Source organism: Antedon bifida, chromosome 7 (genome assembly GCF_963402885.1).
Source record: "Antedon bifida chromosome 7, ecAntBifi1.1, whole genome shotgun sequence".
Lineage (NCBI taxonomy): Eukaryota > Metazoa > Echinodermata > Crinoidea > Comatulida > Antedonidae > Antedon > Antedon bifida.
Window position 1 is genome coordinate 10,835,519 of NC_136232.1, and position 21,978 is coordinate 10,857,496.

Genomic DNA, 21,978 nt, shown 5'->3' on the forward strand with positions numbered 1-21,978 from the left:
AACAAATATATACACAATTACATAAATAATAGAAATAAAGATACATATTTTTTTTTACAGGATAATCAGCCAAACGTATTTCTCATCCTTTGCGTGAGCATTACAACTCAAATTCCTTTCTCTGTCCTCACCCTGCCATTCAACAAAAGTACTTGAGATAACAAACATTTATTTGCGATTAATTCTGTCTTCTGTCACATTTTTATTTTTATGACAAAGAGTGTGACATGTAAACGGCGAGGTCTGAATTCATCAACAATGGTCATTTTCTTTCTTTATATTTATCTTGGACACTATTTCTTTTTTATTTTGGCTATACCAACCATTCCATAATGTTTATAAGTTCCTATGTATCCTAAACACAACTAATATTATTTCATCCATTCATTTATTTATTGTTTCATCCATTCATACAATACTTCAGATATCTTAATGTGTCTCTTTTTTTGCTCTTTTGATTTGTGATTTCAGATTAAATTAAAAACCATTCGGCATAAAACAACAAAAAGCAAACACCTTCATAATTTCTACACATAGGATAAATTTATTACAAACGAATACTGGCGGAATTCACAGAGCAAACAAAAATTGCCATAACTAAAAATAATTAAATTTAAATAAAATTTATATAACATCTATTATAATTCGTATACTTTATTCTAACAAAATGATATAATATCTTTTACAACTACTAAATAAGAAAGTAAAAAATGAAATACATTATTTAAATACAAATATATTTTTACCATACCATCCCATATACGACGCACCAAGGAGATGTAACTGCCTTAGTTTTACTATTTTCATTCATAATACATATTTTATTTTTCAAAATATTTGAGCAATATTATTTATAGCATTATTATATAAATTAGATATTTATGCAATTTATACAATAGACATAATTATACTATTGCTATTTAAATTTTATTTTCATTATTTAGAATCACTTTTGAAGGGGAATATAAATATTGCACAATATTACAGATACACTCAATACATACAGCCCCCTCACCTCATAAATATTTCAAATATATTTAGTAATTACATTATCCAGAGAAAAAAGGGTTGATAAATAAAGAATGCATTTTAAATCCATCGTAGTTAGGAACACATTTAAATAATTTTAAATAAATAAGATCATATTTTCTAGTATATGTTTATTTTTCGTTGAGTTGTTATTTTTACAGCATAGAGTTGGTAGGTAGCAATGTAATGTCTTTAAAGGACCAACTAGTAAATACAAAGCATAAACCAAACAGGACAACTAGATTTTGAAAGGTTCTTCCATAGTGACAATTTCCATAGGTTGCTTTTTTTTTTATTGGTGACAATCCCATTAGGTTGCTTTCTCCATTGGTGACAATCCCATAGGTTGCTTTCTCCATTGGTGACAATCCCATAGGTTGCTTTTTTTTTATTGGTGACGTTGCTTTTTTTCATTAGTGACAATCCCATTAGGTTGCTTTCTCCATTGGTGACAATCCCATAGGTTGCTCTTTTTTTTATTGGTGACAATCCAATTAGGTTACTTTCTCCATTCTCCATTGCTTTTTTTTTATTGGTGACGTTGCTTTTTTTCATTAGTGACAATCCCATAGGTTGCTTTTTTTTTTTATTGGTGACAATCCAATTAGGTTACTTTCTCCATTCTCCATTGCTTTTTTTTATTGGTGATGTTGCTTTTTTTCATTAGTGACAATCCCATAGGTTGCTTTTTCCATTGGTGACAATCCCATAGGTTGCTTTCTCCATTGGTGACAATCCCATAGGTTGCTTTCTCCATTGGTGACAATCCCATTAGGTTGCTTTCTCCATTGGTGACAATCCTATAGGTTGCTTTCTCCATTGGTGACAATCCCATAGGTTGCTTTTTTTTTCATTGGTGACAATCCCATTAGGTTGCTTTTTTTTATTGTTGACAATCCCATTAGGTTTCCCCTTCCATTGGTGACAATCCCATAGGGGTGCTTTTTCCAGTGGTGACAATCCCATTAGGTTGCTCTATCCATTAGTGACAATCCCACTAGGTTGCTTTCATGTACTCCAGTCTTGTGCTTGCCATTTTAGCCTCATGTTCTTTGCGGTTGGTAGCATCTCCACTTTTGGCTGCTGCAACGTATGAAAACACACAAAGCATGGCGTAACCAATGTCGCTCGCCATCGATGATCGGAATCTACGCTTTATCAAATTCTTATTGGATGAATCTATCAAAAACAAATGAATGATAATAGTTAATAAATGGAGTATTAGAAATATCATTTGTAGTGGATTTTACAAGGATATGAACTAAGGCCCTGGCATTGTGAGAAAACATGTTATAGTATTCACTATTATAAAGGGTCTTTCACATCTTTTCCGACACCGGTCTGACGCCCGCAAATCAAATCAAAAGTCAATGTTTCGTTTTCACTCGGCTATGTGCCAACCGATATGCGATGTGCCGGAACAAGTGTGAAAGACCCTTAATAATGGTAACTACAAATTAAAAATGAATTGAATGAATTATTGTATTTTTATCTAAACATGTTTAGTGGTTACTATCATTGTTGGTTTTGTTTTTGTTTTTTTTTCATTTTAAGCTGTGTCAACTTACCGTATTCATGTAAAATAAAAATGTCATTCTTTGTCTTGTACTCCTTAATGTCTTTCAACTCAATAAAAGCCTGAAAAATTAATAAAATATTTATTAAATAACATAATCAGAATATGACAATGACATCACAACAAATTGTATGAAATGTTTTTTTTTAAAGAAAAGTTTTTTCTATAAAAGTAGGGAGCAGATACCAAGCATTTAAACATTACTACAGACTACAGAAATGTCATACCCATAACAAATAAATAATGATATATAAAAATCATAAATTCAAAACAATTATCATGTCATATATTTTAGTGTATGAAATATAAAAGATCTATGTACTATATGCCCAAAATGCCATTCAGTAAAAACATAATAATATCTCTATGGTACAAATGTTTAAATACTGAAATGAAGTAATAAACACATTCAATACAGGGGAGGATCCAAGGTGAAACAAGATGGGGTAATTTCTCCCTCCCTATTGATGGAAAAAGTGTGTATTTTTATCAATTTGTCGATCTGGATCCGCCCCTGTAATATAAAGTAAGAAACCCTCAATTTATATCAGAGTGAATAGTTATTTAAAAAGTGTATAATATAGTATTCAATGATATAGTTTTAATGATGCCAGGAATATTAAATTATTATTGAATGGAATAGGAATATTATTTTATGATTAAAATCAATATAAACATTTAATGTCTCGTGTAATACACTTTTCGACATGAACTCAGAAGAATCTGGTCACATAATATTTCACTACATTTGAATCCTGAACACAAACATTTACCAACAATTAACTTTATTCCAACACAGGTTCTACATTACCACTAACATAAAGATACTAATATCCCTATGCCACTACTAACATAATATCCCAACATATACATCCTAAAAATACTACCAACCCCAAGCTAAGGTACCTCCCAAGTGTAGGAGGAATTGACGAAATATACATTTTTGATCGAGTAAGTGAGAAAACATGTTATAGTAATCACTAATATAAAGGGTCTTTCACATCTTTTCCGACACCGGTCCGACGCCGGCAAATCAAATCGAAAGTCAATGTTTTTCGTTTTCACTCGGCTATGCGCCAACCTATATGCGCGTGACCGCGCTGTGAAAACCAAAACCGTGCCGGAACAAGTGTGAAAGACCATTAATAATGGTAACCACAAATTAAAAATGATGGCTCCACCCATTGACTTTAGTAGCTATACCAGAGTATATTTTTGACAATTGACAAAATATACATTTTTGATCGAGTAATTTGATGTAAAAATAAAAAAATAAAACCAAATTTTAAATCCAATGATTTTATATTCATAAAAGATATTGACAGCACTGTAATTAAATTAAAATAATTCTTTTAACTTCTTCTACACATTTTAACACTAAACATCGTTCTAATACCCAATTCTACTTCTAAACACCAATGTATTTTCCAAGTCAGCACGCCCACCCCAACAAAGCGACTCACTTCGGCCAACACACATTTACACCAACACCAGATCATGTGGCCGGAGATTAAATCACCAAAAATGGGTACAGTCTGACACAAATAGAAGAGTTTGCATCAAGTTTGTCCAGTAAAGAAGTGTGGACTAGAGGATAATATACAAACTGCTTTGATGATGGACTCGGGGTTAATTTAAAATATCCCAGCCTGAGTTATCTTGTTCTCTACATGCATGGTTTGAAGACATAATTCTTACCAGGGAAGAGTTAAATTACAACTCTTCCCTGATTCTTACCATTCTAACTAAAACCTGTTACACTGATACAAAACACAACAAATGACCCAAAGAAACAGTAAGTACTCATGTAAAAATAAACTTAAGAAAAAAAAAATAGAAAATAATATCACAAAATAATTACATATGTAAGCAGCATACAAGGTGGATTTATTAGGTTTGAACACAATAAGGCAGAACAATATGGAGAGGCAAGGATAACAAAGGGTTGCAGAACCACACTACCATCAGAAATCAACTAGTGTACTATACTAACAACAATTTTGTTTATAGAAAACCTTTCAATTTGTAGTAGGCAATACTACTAACAATTTCATTTAGAAAATTCTCAATTTGTAGTGTTAGGCATCAAATTGTGGTACCGAAAGTGAAGGATAACATATTTTGAATGATGTGGTGGTACTATCTCATGAAATTAATTAAAGCTTTGGTTATTTTAAATGTGTTGGTTAATAATAATTAATAAGTTTTTGTCCAATTTGTTTATATTTTACGTTTTTTTATATTTTACACAAGTTGAGTTAAATAGAGTAGTGTCGCTATGGTAACAGAAGCTTAGCTTAAAAACAAATGGTTTTCAACATAGAATATACCTCTTTGTCCTGCCATGCATATTGTAATGTGAGAAAAAAAAGAAAACAAAATGTGAAAAAAGTTTAAAAGTTGACACAACTCTATCGCCACTCATCTCCTTTTCAAACTTATATGGGAACACATTTCATTATCCACCTGTATTAACATGCATATTTACTTAATTAGCATAATTATTCATTATTTAAATGCATAAAACATACTAAATAGTTGTCAATACCCCTTTTTTTATATCACTATGGAAATTATGATTAAACCATAATTGTAATTACAAACTACAGCTTCATGTGAAACTGAACAAAAATATTCTGAAGATTGTTGATCATTTCTAATGTATTTCACAAAACAAAAGCATATTTCACAGACATCCTAACATTCATGCTGCAGCTTATGGAAGATGTCGTTTAGACATCCGTTTGCATTCTACAAATCCGCTGATATGGTGACTGATAAAAAAAAGCACATAAATTTCATAAAATAATTTAGCTTCATCAAGTAGCATCAGGAATGGTATAGATTCAAGCAAGGGTAGGGAATAGCTATGATGTGGTCATGAGTGGCCTTTCTCTACTTTGAGTCTTGTTACAAAAATTAAATCTTTTATTTAGAATGATAAGAGAGTCTGGAACAACACATAAATGTAGCATTTGGTATCAACATGCACTTATTTCATGCCACAGGGATTTGAATAGTATTCAACTACAAGAATAAGACATTTTAATTCTTTGTTCATTGCGCTTGTTTAAACTGACCTTTGAACGTGAGAATTTCAGTCCAATGCCTTCCATAGTTACATGTAGAAGACCGCCCTCGCCAGTTTTCATATCTTGAATTGGAAATTCTCCTCCAAGTTCAGGTTCTTGAAATAAAAAAAAAAAATGTATGTAAAAAACATTAAAGCTGTACATATGCATGAAACTATATAATTGAGTCAGGGCTGTTCATGTTTAGATATTTACTACTGTAGGTAAGTTACTTTTCTGTGCCAATTATTTCTAACATTGGTGAGTATGTCAACCCACCCAGGTAAATAACCCAGCCTAAATGGACTCGCTGTTTTTTAACATAGCATTCAGTTATTTTTCTTTAAACATCATCATACATATTAGATATGCTAGATTATTATATGTTGAAAATATAGAAACATGAGCTAACTTGGTGGTTGCTTTGTTTTACCTCCAGACATTCCGTTCTTGAGCTTACTGGCTGCTTTCTCCATACTTTCCTTTATACAGTTGTATAGTTCTTTGCACTAAAAAAAACAACCATTTTACTAAAATTGATTGAAGAGAAGCAGAAGAAAAACACAGTAGCCAATCAGAAAACAGTATTTTACCTGATCATTTAAATACAGTCAACTCTCCCAATACCGGACACCTTGGTCCCCAAGAAAAGTCTGGTATTGGGAGAGTTTCTGGTTTTCAGAGAGACGGGTATTGGCAGAGTTGACTGTATAGCATCATATACCTGTATTTGTGCAAATAAAACAAACCTTTTTTGTGTAGAATTTATCAAGACGAGTTTCTCCATGAACTTGTCTTCCAAGACACAGCACTTTAGTTTTCGGACAGAATGTCATGTTGATCAGTTGCTCGTACCAACAACGATCACAGATGGCGCCATTGCCACTACGGATAATTACACAATCATCGCAAACCTGAAAATACATGAGACATTTGAGGTCAAAGGGTCAACAGGAAACAATGATGTAAGAAACAACTTTTTAGAAAAAATGAGTACAATACCTCCATAAAAAGAACGTCTCCTTTGTTGTCACTGCCTGCGTGAACAACAAATGAATGTTTGCGCATCTGACGACTTCCTGAAGGTCGAAGGTCAATGTCATTGCCATGCTAAAAAAAATATATGATATAATCTGAGACTATTTTTAATTAATTATGACTGGTATTACAGTACTACACAAACAATTACAACACTATGCAACACAGCTACTGTACTAACAACATATGTAAACTCTGAACTGTAACATATCTAACAGTTCCACTGGTAAATGTCAATGCCATCACAACCTTAAACTATACCACCAAAGACTTTCACTCACAAACACCCTCACCAACACTAGGATTAACTTACAAGATTATTAATCTGATCCAGTAGATTATTAACAGCAGCACTGTGCTTTAATCCTATGTGGGATTTACCAAGGAGACGGCGAACCTTCTTCTTAATGTCTGGTTTTGGTACCTTTAACATTACCATAAAGGCTATCATGTTATACAAGGTATCTGTAAAAGGAAAATCAAATTAATAGATTCGTTATAATCTAAATATTTTTCTAGGATTAGTTTTTTGTCGTGTGAAATATTTGTCTACACTATCAAACTTGATGTGATGTGCCCATATATGGACATGATGATATATATCACTACCATATTAAGAGCAGCACAAGCGAATTGACAAAATGTTTGTGATTCTTCAAATTATTTACATTGCGCTTTATGTCCTTGCGATGAGTCTTAGTGGGAAACTTAAAATAAAAGTCATGAATGATATTTATAGCAGAATACCAATATTACCCACCAGATAACAACTTGTCTTCATCTTCCTCAAGCCGTTTCTTATCAGTTTGTCCAAGTGATTCATATCGATGGATCATCTCTGATGGTCCTTGATCCATTCCGACTGCGTCTCTCTCCGCGGCAACCGCATCCAGGTACGCATCCTCCCAGAACTGCAGCTGGTCCCATAAAGTAGATCTGTCCTTACCTGATACAAAAACATTCATTGTTATTACAATTTGTATTTGTAATCAAAGTAATCAAAGGCAAATTACTGCAAAACTGCTGTGGGTATAATGTAATATTCAGGAAATATATTTTAGGAAATTCGGATTACAGGAGCTGAGATGGACCAGTAGAACTCTACTCTTCCAAAAGAAGAACTGGGTTCTGGACACAATAGCATTTTGTGCACAATGGACCTATGGTTTATATTCCTTATCTGAGAAGATTTGTATCATTTTACAGCCAGAACTATGAGGCGAGTGCGTCTCAGCCCTTTGCTGATAGTATGGTTATTTGTTACGGTACTACTCGGCCACTCACTCGCTTCAGTACAGTAAATTAAAAATTGAAGTTTGGCAATAAAACCGTACTACATAATAAATTATTCAGTTGTTTTTAATACGTTATTTTTACCTATTAACGCCTCAAAGACATAGTGCCTCAGTATACCATCAGCATTGTCAGAGTCTGTTGAAATCATCTTGTTTTTGTGATATCTGAACCCTGCACTGAAGCAGCTCTTTGCTGTTAATGTACTGATGGGGTGAGGCGGACTTACAGTCAAACTTACCTAAAAATAAACAATAGAAAGACATTAGTGGGTCACCATGAGGAATAACCTACAAAATAGGTCTTTTTTTTAGATTGATAGAAATTTTGAATCCAATTTGAGAAAAAAGTTACTATATCTACCTATCTACTATACAGTAAACCACTAACAAGAAGAAATTTCTTATTTACCAACTTTGAATGGGCAAAATTTGAGTTAAAATACAAACAAACAAAAAAAATAATTAAATGCTTACATCCCGATTCAACTCAATCTCACTGTCAGACACCGGTCTGATAGACTGATGGTTAATCCTTGACCTGTTGTGTGACCTTCCATCTCCGTCGTTATAACTTAGATCACTGTCATCATTACCCATTGTTTCCGAACTTGTATTGCTAACGAGCGTGCTGCCCTCGGAGCCCTCCGAGTCCATGCTTAATGAACGTTTTCTACGACTCTTGACAGGCTGTTCCGGAGCTGTGTCTTCGGTTGCGGAACTTTTTGATTTAACTGGTGAGTTTCCTGTCAATGGGGTAGTGTCTATTTTACTTCCCATTGCACCTATAAATGTTGAACAATTTTATGTAAAACTCTCAAATATTTAACACAATAGAAGATCCAAAAGGAGTTGAAGAACGTCAGATGATATAAATATAAGCATCTACAACCATTTTGATAATAATCCTACTTGCTTCACACCCCAGCAATATATTTAAGAACTGCAAGGTAACCCTTAAAACGAAACAGCATGACTTCATACAGAAAACTTTGCCAAAAGAAATACATTTCCCATACATTATAATACAAATTGAAAACAAACACAGTATTGACAATAGTTTAAATAAAACTGAAATGTTAAAATAGATATCTGTGAGCATTACAGTACATTCTGACAAACATTAAGCTACACACATACTCTAATATATAGTACTAAGACTGGAGAGTTGTTAATTAACAACACTATATTAAGTCTTTGCCTTAATACGCTTTTAATTCTGAATAGATGATTTCAGTAGTTTCATCACATTTTACAACAGAAATATTCATCAGTTAAAAAGCATTTATTTTAACAAAAGTAATTCTACTAAAATAACATCATAGTGCATATAAATACACGAATGTGATAATGTTAATGCTGGGATTACTGTAATGTGCTATAGTAATCTCATATTAATGTAATAAACCAAGTAATGTTTCCTGATTATTATACTCCCAAAACACATCCTAGGAATATTATCACTAAGCAGTGTTTATGGTAAACACAGTACATGGTGTAAAAATAAAGCAAGCATGTGGGTAAAGCTCATTTGCATATTCAAACATGTGGGTAAAGCTCATTTGCATAAAGGAAACATGTGGGTAAAGCTCATTTGCATATTAAAGCAAAAATATGGGAAAAGCTCATTTGCATATTAAAGCAATCATGTGGGTAAAGCTCATTTGCATAAAGCTGGGTAAAAAATAATAAACATGAGTATGAACAAACCTCCTTTAAATTTTGATGAAAAAGCGTGCAGCATCGTAGCACCAGCAATTTTACAGCAGCACAAAGAAAAAAATACACAAATGGTTAGAAATAGAGCATGCTAGATACAGAGATAGATAGAGCTTACTGTTCCACTGAATATGGTAAAGGTTTGATTAAGGTCAGGATGGAGTAATTATGCAAATGAGGTCATCTATTCATTTGTATAAAATGTTCTCCTGTAGCAGGGAAGGTAGAGTGGACTTTCACTCTTTCCTGCTTGTATTTAGTTAGCAAATTTAGTATAGCCGCGAGAACATTTCTGGCACCTGGGCCCACAAGTAAATTGGACTGAAATTGTTCTACGACAACTTGTTACCATATTCAGTGGAAATAAATAAATAATCAATCGATACAAAATATTTGTGTTTGTTTTTTATAAGAAACACACATGCTAAATGGTACAATAGAAGTAACAGATTTTAATAATGTTTGACATGATCCCTAACAAATTTGAAATGTAAGGTCTGAAGAAATAGTATATAACATATACATGCTAGATGAATACAATGTTTCACAGCAAAGTAAGCAGTAACAATTATTAGTAAACAACTGGGGAAAAAAGAGAATTGTAAATGATTTAGAAAGAAGTAGAATTAGGAAATCACACAGTTTTCAACCATATTTCATATAAAGAAAAAATACAATATGGTTAGAAAATGAAAATTGTGATTTGTCTCTTTAAAATAGAATAAAAGTATTTTGGACGTACTGTATTCAAATAGAAAATTTAAGATCAAAATGTATTGTTGTAATGATGCTGATGACAAATGGTGAATTGAGGTTGGAAATGAAGAATGATGACACATAAAATTAGTATCAAAAATATAACCTCCTTGGCAGAGGTAATACAGAACAAATCTTCACTAAGATGATGAGAAATGGTAAATTTTAAATTGTTACTGAACTACCATAGTCAATGTAAAAACAAAAGACTAGTTTTTAAGGTCCTATAATTTAAACAAAAAATTGAACACCACTTTTGAATTAAAACAAAGTATTAGTAAAATAAAGCAAGCATAAAATAGTCAATCTACTCAATATTTCCACATGTGATATGTGTACCAAAATATTGACAAAAGTCTACTTTAATTATCGTTTCATAGGTTATAAACGAACATTAATGTGTTGACCGATTGTGATGAGAGCCAAATTAATGTTCCAGTGAAAGCACATTATCTAAACATTAAGATTTTCCTACAGGTTCTAGTGTTTTGTTTTACATTTGTTTTCACATTTCTAAAATATTATCAAACTCTAAGAGTAATTAAAAAACAAGTTTTTATTAACGTCAACTATGTTTTTTTGATTATTACATTTAAAAATCATAGACAGAGTTAGAGCACCAGCATGGCCACAATATTACATGACTTGAGTGGTAGCAGCGTATAATGTGAGTTTGTCTTACCAAGTCTCATTAAACTTTCAAAAGCTGGGGGAGAGGGCATGGAGAAAGTTGTTTAACAAGGATATTCAAATACATTATGCTATATGATTTGGCTATGGAACGCAAAAGATGTCATTAGAAAATGAACATAATAAAAAATGGTGACATGAAAATGATTTTATATAATATTTATTGTTCGTATTGAGGATTTTTAAAATACAAGAAAATAAATCATGAATGCACATAGTTTAAATGATTTTTTTCTTTTGATTTTGTATGTATTTAGTAGTTAGTTATTAGTGTTATAATTTCACTGTGTTGGCAAGTAATATTTATAGAAGAACAGAAAAAAAATGCCAGGTACATAATGTAATGAAAGTTCAATTCAATTATTTTATAATATAATTCAAAATTAGTGTTTATTTAGTACTTTTAGTAGAGTAGTATTCTTGTACCAATCATTTGATTGTTGTTTTAAGCGCTGCATAATGTAATAATAAAGTATATGATGCTACCAGTTGGAACCAAATGGTGAAAGATAATTAATAATAATAATGATTGGATAAATGTTGCAAAAGTGAGTGATGGATGTTGAAAAAATGAGCAAAAGACATACCGGTGACAGCCACGCCCGCCGCAATTCCAACAGCACCAAACACACCAGCTCCAGTTGAACTACCAATCGGCGCCTCATTCTCTTCAATCATCTCATACGAACTGTTATTGCCACCGTCATCTTTGCTACCTTCTAATCGCAAGTTTTATGTAAATTAGTAATGTGATATGCAAATTAGTAAATGAATAAATTAATAATAATGGGTACCTAATCATGCATGTAATGAAACTACATGTACTGTATTAATGAAATATTTCAAATATGTAATGTTAATCAAAGATTTTTTAAAATTAAAAAATTAGAAATTTATTATGCAAATTTATTATGCAAAATTTATAAAAAAATGCCAATGACTCTTACCGTTTTCTTCAGGTACTGGGCTTTCATTTTGGTTGCGAGCTCTCCCACGTTGCCAACCTGTTTAATAAACAAAGTAAATAAAAACATATGCTACAAAAACTGGAAAAGTTGAAAATAATATACATTAAGTGTTGCAACATTGAACAAAGTTTGTTAAAATAAAAATTTATCTTTGATAATGTGTTACAGAGTTGACATACATTACGGTAAATTTGAATTTTAATATTTAATGCTATTTTATGCCAACGGCTATGTTATTAAACTTGATAATTGATTGAATTTGCTATATATAGAACATTATTCATTAATGTAAGATTGCATGTACAAAGGAAGATATCTCAAAAAGAATATAAAGTGTAGATATAACAATAAGAAAATATCACTATAAAACATCTCAAAATATCTATTCACACTCAATAATATCATCATATTCACGTGACCATACTCACTTACTCGCAACTGTCCCCACCTCATCTCCTGTTATATAATTAATATACTTTCCTCATCTACTTTCCATATAAACTGTCAAGTTATCTACTACAACATTTCAACCCACTATTTTACTATTTTTTTAATCAACTCTCTGCCCCAAATCCATTCATTTCGTTTATCACTTTGAAACAACATTTCACACATTTACAACCTTTCAAATCTTTTACTACAGCATCTATAACCCATCAATATGAAATTCTAAACCCTCTATCTCTATCACCTTTCATCCCCATTCAACCACCACAATTGTATGAAAGCATATTTTAGCAGTTATGAACCACAAGCCAAACACAACAAACTGACCATGGTCATTTAACTGACCACGGTCATTTTAAGGAGTCATGCAAGAAAATAAAATTTTTAAAAAATGTTGTACACACAACAAACCATCAAAGATGAGCACAAAAAAATTCATACAAAGAATATTAAACTAAAAAAAAGTGAAAATGACTAAATCTATAATAACCTTATAACGACTAGCAGTAATATAAAAGAACTCTGAAAAACTATGATAGCTTTAGTTATAGTTTTACAAGACAATACAACTATTGAGTCTAAAAGTCATTCTGAGCATGTTGATATGTTTTTGAGCGTGTGCAGAATGAATTTTAAAGCTGCCTAGTTTAAAGGTCGCTATTGTCAGAATGGATAATCTCCAGTCATCCCCTTCTTGTGTTTAAACGGGTAGTGTATTGTAAAACAATCTCAGATACTGCATAATCAAAATGTTATATATATAGACACAATTCAAAGTTGCAATGTTTCTTCAAAAATTGAATGGAGATGTGTGATATTAATGTGACACATTAATATAAGTTCTTCTAAGTTCTTCTACATTATGCTGCTAATGTTGCAGATAGTTTGAAAATACTCTATACTACAGTGATTCATACTACAAAATAAGTACTTAAAGAAGATACTATGTTAAAATAATATAGTTATACACTCTGTTAGATAATATTGGTGGAGTAGACATAACACAACAAATGCTGGTTAGTAGAATACTTTCATTAAAAAATAATTTAAAACTATGATTTTATCTAAATATAATTATATATTATGTAATTAAATAATTTCCAGACATCACTGGGCGGTTAATAGTTTCTTTTATATTATAATATATATTTAAAAATTATATAAAATATATTTCTTATAAATTTTTACATTTGGGGTCAATGAAAAAAATCTTAAAATTTATTTTCTCATATAGAAATAGGAAAAAAACTGTTTTAAATAAACAAGTTACAAATAAGACCTTTTGGTGAACTATTTAATTTTATGAGGTGCGGGGAAAAAAGTGTTATATTAGTAGATTAAAAACTAAAAATTAAATTAAATCTTCTTTTACGACATGCACTAGGCTTCTGTGTACAAAAGTGCAAGATTTAATCACATGACCAAGATATACAAGTCACATGGTCAGGACTAAAATAAAAAAAAAATACTTTAAACTAAAAATGCTTTTATTTAAATAAAGAATACTTCATAGCAGCAGATATACAACAAGAGGTATGACAGTAGAAAGACAAACTAAGAAATGAAAGGATCGAGAAATATGATTTTGGATGAATGATTTGCTTACTCTCTGTTCCAAAATAGCGGGCGTGCAGAGAGAAAATACAACATGACATATGAGACAAATATGATTGGTATACTGTACTGTAGTAATTAAATGCTATTTTAGAGATCAGTGAATTTTACTGGACAGTTTCAAGTGATATCACTGAACAACTCAATTATACCAGAAAAGAGTGTAATTTCACTCTTTCACGATTATTATACACAAACAGCCAGCCTCGAATCCAAGACTGGTTTCTAATCATAAACTTGATGATAACTAGCTGTTGATCTGTCTAAAGCTCTGTCTACACTACATATATGGACATGGTGATGTCATATAACTACCATATTTAAGCATATCACTACCATATTTGGGCACATCACACTATTTTTGTCAAACTAGTTTGATAGTGTAGACAGAGCTCAAGCTATAAGTGTAGGCCTTATCATATATTGACTATATAACTTTATTTTAAAAGTAAAAATAATGCTTCACATTTATAAGTGACGTGTCATGACTTTATTCAAAAGCATGTTAATTGTTAATATTATCGGTTTCTCAAGCCATTCGCAATACAAACCTTAAACATACATCACTCACCCTGTAGTAAAGAAAATGTTGATTAAGTGATTCCTCATTGTCATGAGTGTTTAAGTGTTGTGGCAAAACAACATATAGTTTTTATCAATCAACGCTGATAGAAATTGTGTTATTTGTTTAACTGGTATTGCAATAGTTGATGGACTTTTAACAAACCCCTTTGGTAAAACTATGTACTATATTTGTCTTACCAAAGAGGGTCTTAATGGATTCTCGTCCTAAAAAGGGTTTAACATTGCAATAATGTAAGATGTACCAGTAAAACATTGATTGATATACTTTAATAACTAAATATTGCCTTCCACAAACATATTTACAGTGAACCACTAAGTACTATCTATAGAACCAGACAAATGAAAGTGAATCCCCTGTTTCACACAATGGGTGCAAATGGTTATTGGTTATGAAAAATGTGGAAAAAAATTGCCAATGATTTACATATGGGAGAAGGGTAAACAAAAAACAGGGGGAGGGAAGCTAGCAAAAGCAACAGCATTAAGCCTCTCACCTATGGCCGCTATAAAGTTGTCCTCATTTAGACTATGAGTATTTATAGCCCCACCACCAAGACGTTTACGATAACCACTACCACTGTACCCATACAATGACTTGTCTCTCCCATCAACAATCCCAGCATGCTTTGTGTCCTTCACCTTGGCGGGTTTAACAGGCTCCTTACCGAAGTAGTGAGTGTGGGCAATCTCTAGGAGAGCGAAAGCACTCGCCACTCCACCGGCTGCATGTACCTCGTACGAATGCTCCAGGCCTGCTATGATGGCCTTAAGGACTGAAACCACTCCTTTATACACTGGTTTGGTCACTTTCTGTAACAACAAGTTTAAATACTACTAAGTTTCCAAACCCATTACAAAACAGCCCCTGTATCTGAGGAGGATTACCACCTACCAATAGGACACTGATTAATTTACTATTGGTAATCCTTGGCCACATGTGCCTAAAGACATATATTGACTTCTTTCTATGGATTGGAAACAAACAAAGCTGAGTTATATCTATTAACGTTTTAGAAACAGTTTGTGAATAATAGCATAGAATAAATGAACCATTAACTGGACACAGGACCAAATCTATATTAGTTATATTTCTTCTTTTGTTTAGGAAACATTAGTCTTAGAACAAACAATTGCCCATACAGGAGGCTGAGACTGAAAGTACTTACCATATCCTCAATGTAGTCCTCTGTAACTGTGTTCTCCTGTGGATAAAGCTGACTGATGACTTGTGCTCGAAGATTTTCGTTCTGCATCAATTTCTTAAGACGTGAGAAATTAAACCAACCGACGTTGTTTCCTTCTAAAACGCCTCTTGTTATATCCTTTAGGAACATTTGACTGTCACTGCAAAAAGACAAAATTAAGTTTTAAAGCTCCGTCTACACTATCAAATTTTGTGTGACAGAAAAATGTGCCCATATATGGACAAGATGATGCCATATCACTAACATATTTGGGTGTATCACTACCATATTTGGGCACATCACACTTTTCTTGTCAAACTAGTAGACAGAGCTTTAGTTAGTTTGCAAGTTTCCTGTTCTCTGCCACATGCCGTCATCAGTATCCACAACTAGAGTCAGCCAACATTTATTTTCACTGAAACTAAAGCTAATACTCTATCACATACCGTTCTGCAATGTCCTGACTAGGATAATACCAGATATTACTTGGTACAATACTTTACCTGTTTGGTCTTTCATCATTAGTACTTAACTTCTTCTTTTCTTTTTCATTTGGTTTTTTGGTCGATGAATGCTTAATTAGTGGAGACCTTTCAACTAATGATTTCCGTGTATCTGATAAGGAACAAAATATAAATTTCAATTATACAGGTAGTTGTTTTTTATTGTTTGTTGATGAAGGCCCTAAAACTCCTAGCATGCATGGTAAAAATGCAAGAAACATTTTTAATTTGAATGAGTTCATGTCATTTCAAAATATGATATTTGCCATTAGTTAAGTATTCTTACTAGTAGGAAATGGAGATGTTTTTTTCTTGCGAGTGGGAATTCCCATGCCTGTGCTCATACTAGACACGCCACTACTGCTACGATAAGGCCCCGGATCCGAGGTCACGCTGGGGCTATAGTTCACTTCCGCACCATTAGAAGATGCTGGTGATTTAGGGCGCTCATTCGAATCCATCGCAAAGTCCATGATCCCTTGTAACAGAGATGACTTCTTCGATTTCACAGGTGACGGCGGATTTGACGAATCGCTCGATTCAGATCTAAACAGCGCCGTCATTTTTTCTAAAACTGATGGAGATGCCGGGTCATGGCGTCCAACGTCCACTGACTGAGATTTTCCTTCTTGCCGTAGCGTTATCTTTTTAACATTTCCGTCTGTCGGTACTTTTATCTGGTTATTATCTTCGTCAACTTGACCTGGTTGCTCTTTGATGACCTCAGATGATGTGGTAGACTTGATGGTGCTTGTTGTGTTGTTGTCAGAATCATACTTTAAGCTGTCAATCTCTGCATCAGTGTCATTGCCCGATGGTTCGATAATTTCAACTGGTTTTTTTGGCTGTTGAAATAAATAAAATATGTTTCAATGTTCGATAGAAAAAAATACATTGTTTATCCCATACTATAACTATTATTAATGTTATCGTCTATATTATTCTACAATAATGGTCAACATGCATTATATAACTACAGTATACAAATAATAATATAAAAAGCCTTGCTAGTTAGTACTAAAATGCAATGAAGAAAACAAGACTACATCATAAGTTATTTTCAGGGGCAGCCTCCTTGGTCTGATGGATATTATCATAGGAAAAGTAGTGTGTTCATATTTTGTATTCATATGGACATTTCATATCCTATTTTACTAGATCTGAATCTATGGTTGTCTTTTATGATTAATATAGCATTCGGAATGTAATACTCTGTAAAACCATACTCATCAAGGCCGGCCACTTTTTCACATGGGCTTGGACAACCCTGTTTCCTGCACAGAGGTTGCAAGTGCCCTCATTTTGCGACTACAACACCATTTTATTTCTCGTGACTACAACACCGCTCATTAGTAAGTAATTATGTAAACAGTTATTGCATTAGCAATTGCATTGTTTATTGAATTAACAATTTAAAAGGTCAAGTTTGTGTCAGTGTAGTTGAGATTACATTATTTATATGGATTACGTTAATTTGACAGATGTGTAGTCATTAATATGCACTGCAATATTCTACAGATTCGATATAATTGTGAAACAGCTTTAACCTTTGATCTTACAGTGATATAGTCAAAAGAAATAAAGTTGTGCGGTTTTTGCAAGAAAAGGCAACAATCTCTGTTCATGTCACTGGGTTGTCAAAGGCCTCTGGGGTCAGGTTGAAACCTTACCAACCGTGCTGGTGGCTATGGCCCTGCCTCAGATTATTAATTAAGTATTAAGTAAATAATTCAATTTCATTGGCTCATGCCATACCAGATACAGTGAAATATAACTCTTAGTGTACGTGAATTCTGTAATCCGATTGGTCAATATGTATGAGATATAATTCCGTATAATAATTACGGCCATTTACTCAGTAAAGCGGATCAGAAGGGTAATATACCCCGTATATATATTACCTGTTTGATGTTTCTACGCGCATGTTGGTTATGTATTGTATTTTTATCGTTGAGCACATGCATAGTTGTGATTTCAACCATCAAATATGGACTAAGAGATAAAATTGTTGCGCCCTGCTTGTTCTTACGAAATACGGGAAATATCTATGTTTTGGTTCCATATTCCATTCGTAGATATTTCCAGTATTCCGTGAACAAGCAGGGTGTAACTAATAATATCTCTATGCTTCAAGCCAGTATATATATTGGCATTTTTCTCTGGCTGTTAACTATCACATTTTGATAGCTTGGAACATTTTCATTACAAAACTATGTTTCCTGCAATCTGCAAATTTAGATCAGTAGTTATTGCTAATTATTTTTTTTAAATGAAAATATTCCACAAGTTTTCATTTATGTATTTGATGCATCTGAATTGACATCCTCAAACTGTTCCCTTTGAATATAACATAACACAAAAGAAATAAAATACAACTAGACCTACTGTATTAATACTGTAATAACTAAAGCTATGCAAAACAATCAACCAACACATTATACATATTCATAATCAAATCATAAATATTCATGACTATGCTACATCTAAAGCACTCTGGGAAAAATGAAACATGCAAGAAAATGAAAGAAAAAGAACTGAAAAATGAAAGAATGAAGGAGAAAACGTTGTTGTATTCCGGACTCCGATGTTTCAGTAGTTTAAACTTCTTTTATGTTTCACTATTTTATCATGATTGAATTGTTAATTATCAATTTTATCATTTTTTTAGGATTTATCATTATTATCATTTAAATCATTTTAACCAACATCAATAGAAATGTGTAGAATCATATAGTTTACAAGAATATGAATATCTAATATTGTTAATAAAAGACTAATCAGACTAGACTAGATTTTATCAATATTAAGGAGTGTACTTTTACCGTTTCTGAACAATATCATCTTTTAATTGATTGGCAATGATGGTGTTGTTTTAAACATGAAAGTATCGCTTTTAATCTTTTAAGTAGGCACTTATTTTAATGAGAAAATGATTATATTCATCATGTGATATTTATTTTTAGGAAACAACATTAATTTATTTCAACATAATAATATTCATCAAATTCAACAAAATTCAAAAAACATTTAACATTTCAGAGTTCAAAGTCAAATTCCTTATGATCCAACATGGATTGAATAATATTGGTATAGAGTTTATCATATTCATATATTTTCCTATTTATAACGTATAACATATAGAATGGAAAATTTGTATCTAAACTTTGAAAATATTATTCAATAATAAATTATTATATTAATATTTATAGGCTTAAATGTCATTGAAATATTAATTATTAATTCAATTCCTAAATATTATGGTTTTATTTATCATAATTTCCAAACAATTAAAAACTATAAACAAACCAACTGTATAAACGCGTTGTTCCATCCTTCACCACCAAACCACCTGGAATATTCCATTAAACATAAAGGGGGAGACTTACTCTACGACAAGGATTACTAATACTTTGACAGCATACCCGCCAATTTATCTCCTCCTCATCTTCTCCGTCTGCCTCGTCGTCAGAAGACTGAGCCAATGAGAAAGTAGATGATAGAAAGAATGGGCAAGAGTTCAAAGGTCAGATGTAAACAAGAATAGAATCATGATGCATTATCACAAAAGCTCTGTCTACACTATCAAACTTTGGGATGTGCCCATATATGGACATGATGGTGTCATATCACTATCATATTTAAGCATATCACTACCATATTTGGGCACATCACACTTTGATAGTGTAGACAGAGCTTTATATACTGATGTGGTATTAAAGTTACAGAAAATATATATAATTTATTTCATATGAATTTATAAAGTCATCACTTGTCCACACACACCATAGAGATATTACAGTAAACTATCATTTCTCTATGCACACACAAACTTAATCTTCTGCCCTGGCAATCCAAAAAAGTTATATATCAAAATACTTAATAATGTTCTTATTTCCATGTCAACATTTTATACACATCTAAATAATTGATAATAATATGCAAAAAAACAAATAGGTTTCCACAAAGGCAATACATAGTGTGAATTGAAAAATATCAAAATGCAAATATTATATCAAAAGCATAAATAACAATAGTGCATAATTAAACAATTTAGCATTATTCAAAAGCAATGCATAATATCTCTAAAGCTCTGTCCACACTATCAAACTAGTTTGACAAAAAAAGTATGATGTGCCCAAATATGGTAGTGATATGACATCATCATGTCCATATATAGCCACATCACATTTTTTTGTCACATAAAATTTGAATGTAGACAGAGCTTTATTTTAATCCAAGAGCTATATGAATATAAAGCTGCAATTAATGGTGAAATCTGTCTCTCTAGATTCATTTTCAGATTTAAAACCATTACTTAATAACAACAAGTTGAGAAAAGTTAGATTTAGGATCTGTGTTGAACTTACATCATATGGTGGAACATCCTGACTACTAGATGAGTCACTGTCTGGCACAGAGTATGCAGAGTCACTGGCCTGGCTCTCTGACGGCATTTGAAGTGTGTCTGGTGCATGGTAGATCTCTAGCTGGTTTACATCACTGTGAAGGATATCTTGGTGCTCTGAAGAATGAAAAATCAATTACAACTTGCATGGATTTTAGTAGATTATAGATTTAAGAGAATTTTGCTTCAAACAGACTTCGAACAGAGTTTGTATTCCGAATACTAGTACATTTCCCTTGCTGTGCCCAACCCCAGCCACTTGGAATATTAGAAAAATAATTATGGAGATACTGTTACGATCTTCAAATCCTATTTTAGTGTGATTTTCCATTGTGTATTGTTTGTTGTATATATGGAATTTTTATTCTGAAATAAAGTGATCAATGAATCAATAGAGATATTGAGTAAAAGGTGAAATCACAGCATACCGGGTGCATCTCCCCGAATGTCACTATTCTTCATATCTGTCACAAAATCATTCAACGATGAATATGATGAACTTGTACTGCCCCCATCGCTGTCTTCTCCACTCTCATCTGTCGGGTTTGACGAATCAGAATCAGCAGACATCATGCCTTGAATCGCCGTTGCCAACGACGAGTTCTCGGAGTAAACACGAAATGTATTTGCTACTAATTGGTGGCCAAACCATTTTGCTTTATCGCCGATGATAGCCGGGTCATAAACACCAGTCTGTATTCTAAGAAAAGTGACGTTGAGTGGTTTTAAACACGACTCCCCAAAATATTCTATCGCCTGAAACAAAACAAAAGAAAATCTATTAGAAACATATTTTTTTATATATATAAAGGCCAGATTACACAAACCAATAGTGGTGTTAGTAGTCTATGAGTGCTAGCTTACCTGGATAAACCGACAATAGCCCGTGCTCTCTAGAGGGAAGACTAGATATGAAAGTAAAATGATCCTAGAACATCACTGTATCATAATGGACTATAAGTACTATGCCATAGACAATCATAACAAAAGACAAGCAATAGGGAGGTTTCGCAACCTTACGAATACGATAACGAAAACGGATACGTCATACATTTGTGAAACTTTTGAGCTGATCCCCATTTCATATTCGTAAAGCGTATT

The 21,978-nt window shown here is 32.4% G+C and overlaps 1 protein-coding gene across 10 annotated transcripts in view; it reads right to left on the bottom strand.

Moving 5' to 3' along the window:
• Positions 1–521: 521 nt before the first annotated feature.
• Positions 522–21,978, bottom strand: part of LOC144847378 (MAP kinase-activating death domain protein-like) — a 39,516-nt gene continuing 18,059 nt past the window's right edge. For 2 of the 10 annotated variants that reach the window (XM_078703682.1, XM_078703679.1), the window contains 19 exons: positions 21,306–21,633; positions 20,840–20,994; positions 19,859–19,945; positions 16,759–17,317; positions 16,473–16,584; positions 15,952–16,129; positions 15,280–15,595; positions 12,119–12,175; positions 11,759–11,890; positions 8,484–8,791; positions 8,092–8,248; positions 7,475–7,660; positions 7,028–7,179; positions 6,679–6,786; positions 6,426–6,590; positions 6,089–6,185; positions 5,686–5,792; positions 2,598–2,667; positions 522–2,208 (listed from right to left, as the gene is read on the bottom strand). In XM_078703682.1, the coding sequence (XP_078559808.1) occupies positions 2,027–2,208; positions 2,598–2,667; positions 5,686–5,792; positions 6,089–6,185; positions 6,426–6,590; positions 6,679–6,786; positions 7,028–7,179; positions 7,475–7,660; positions 8,092–8,248; positions 8,484–8,791; positions 11,759–11,890; positions 12,119–12,175; positions 15,280–15,595; positions 15,952–16,129; positions 16,473–16,584; positions 16,759–17,317; positions 19,859–19,945; positions 20,840–20,994; positions 21,306–21,633 (3,456 nt within the window). In that variant the 3' untranslated portion in view covers positions 522–2,026. The remainder of the gene's footprint in view (positions 2,209–2,597; positions 2,668–5,685; positions 5,793–6,088; positions 6,186–6,425; positions 6,591–6,678; positions 6,787–7,027; positions 7,180–7,474; positions 7,661–8,091; positions 8,249–8,483; positions 8,792–11,758; positions 11,891–12,118; positions 12,176–15,279; positions 15,596–15,951; positions 16,130–16,472; positions 16,585–16,758; positions 17,318–19,858; positions 19,946–20,839; positions 20,995–21,305; positions 21,634–21,978) is intronic. The other 8 variants (XM_078703689.1, XM_078703683.1, XM_078703687.1 and 5 more) reach the window with 8 other exon arrangements.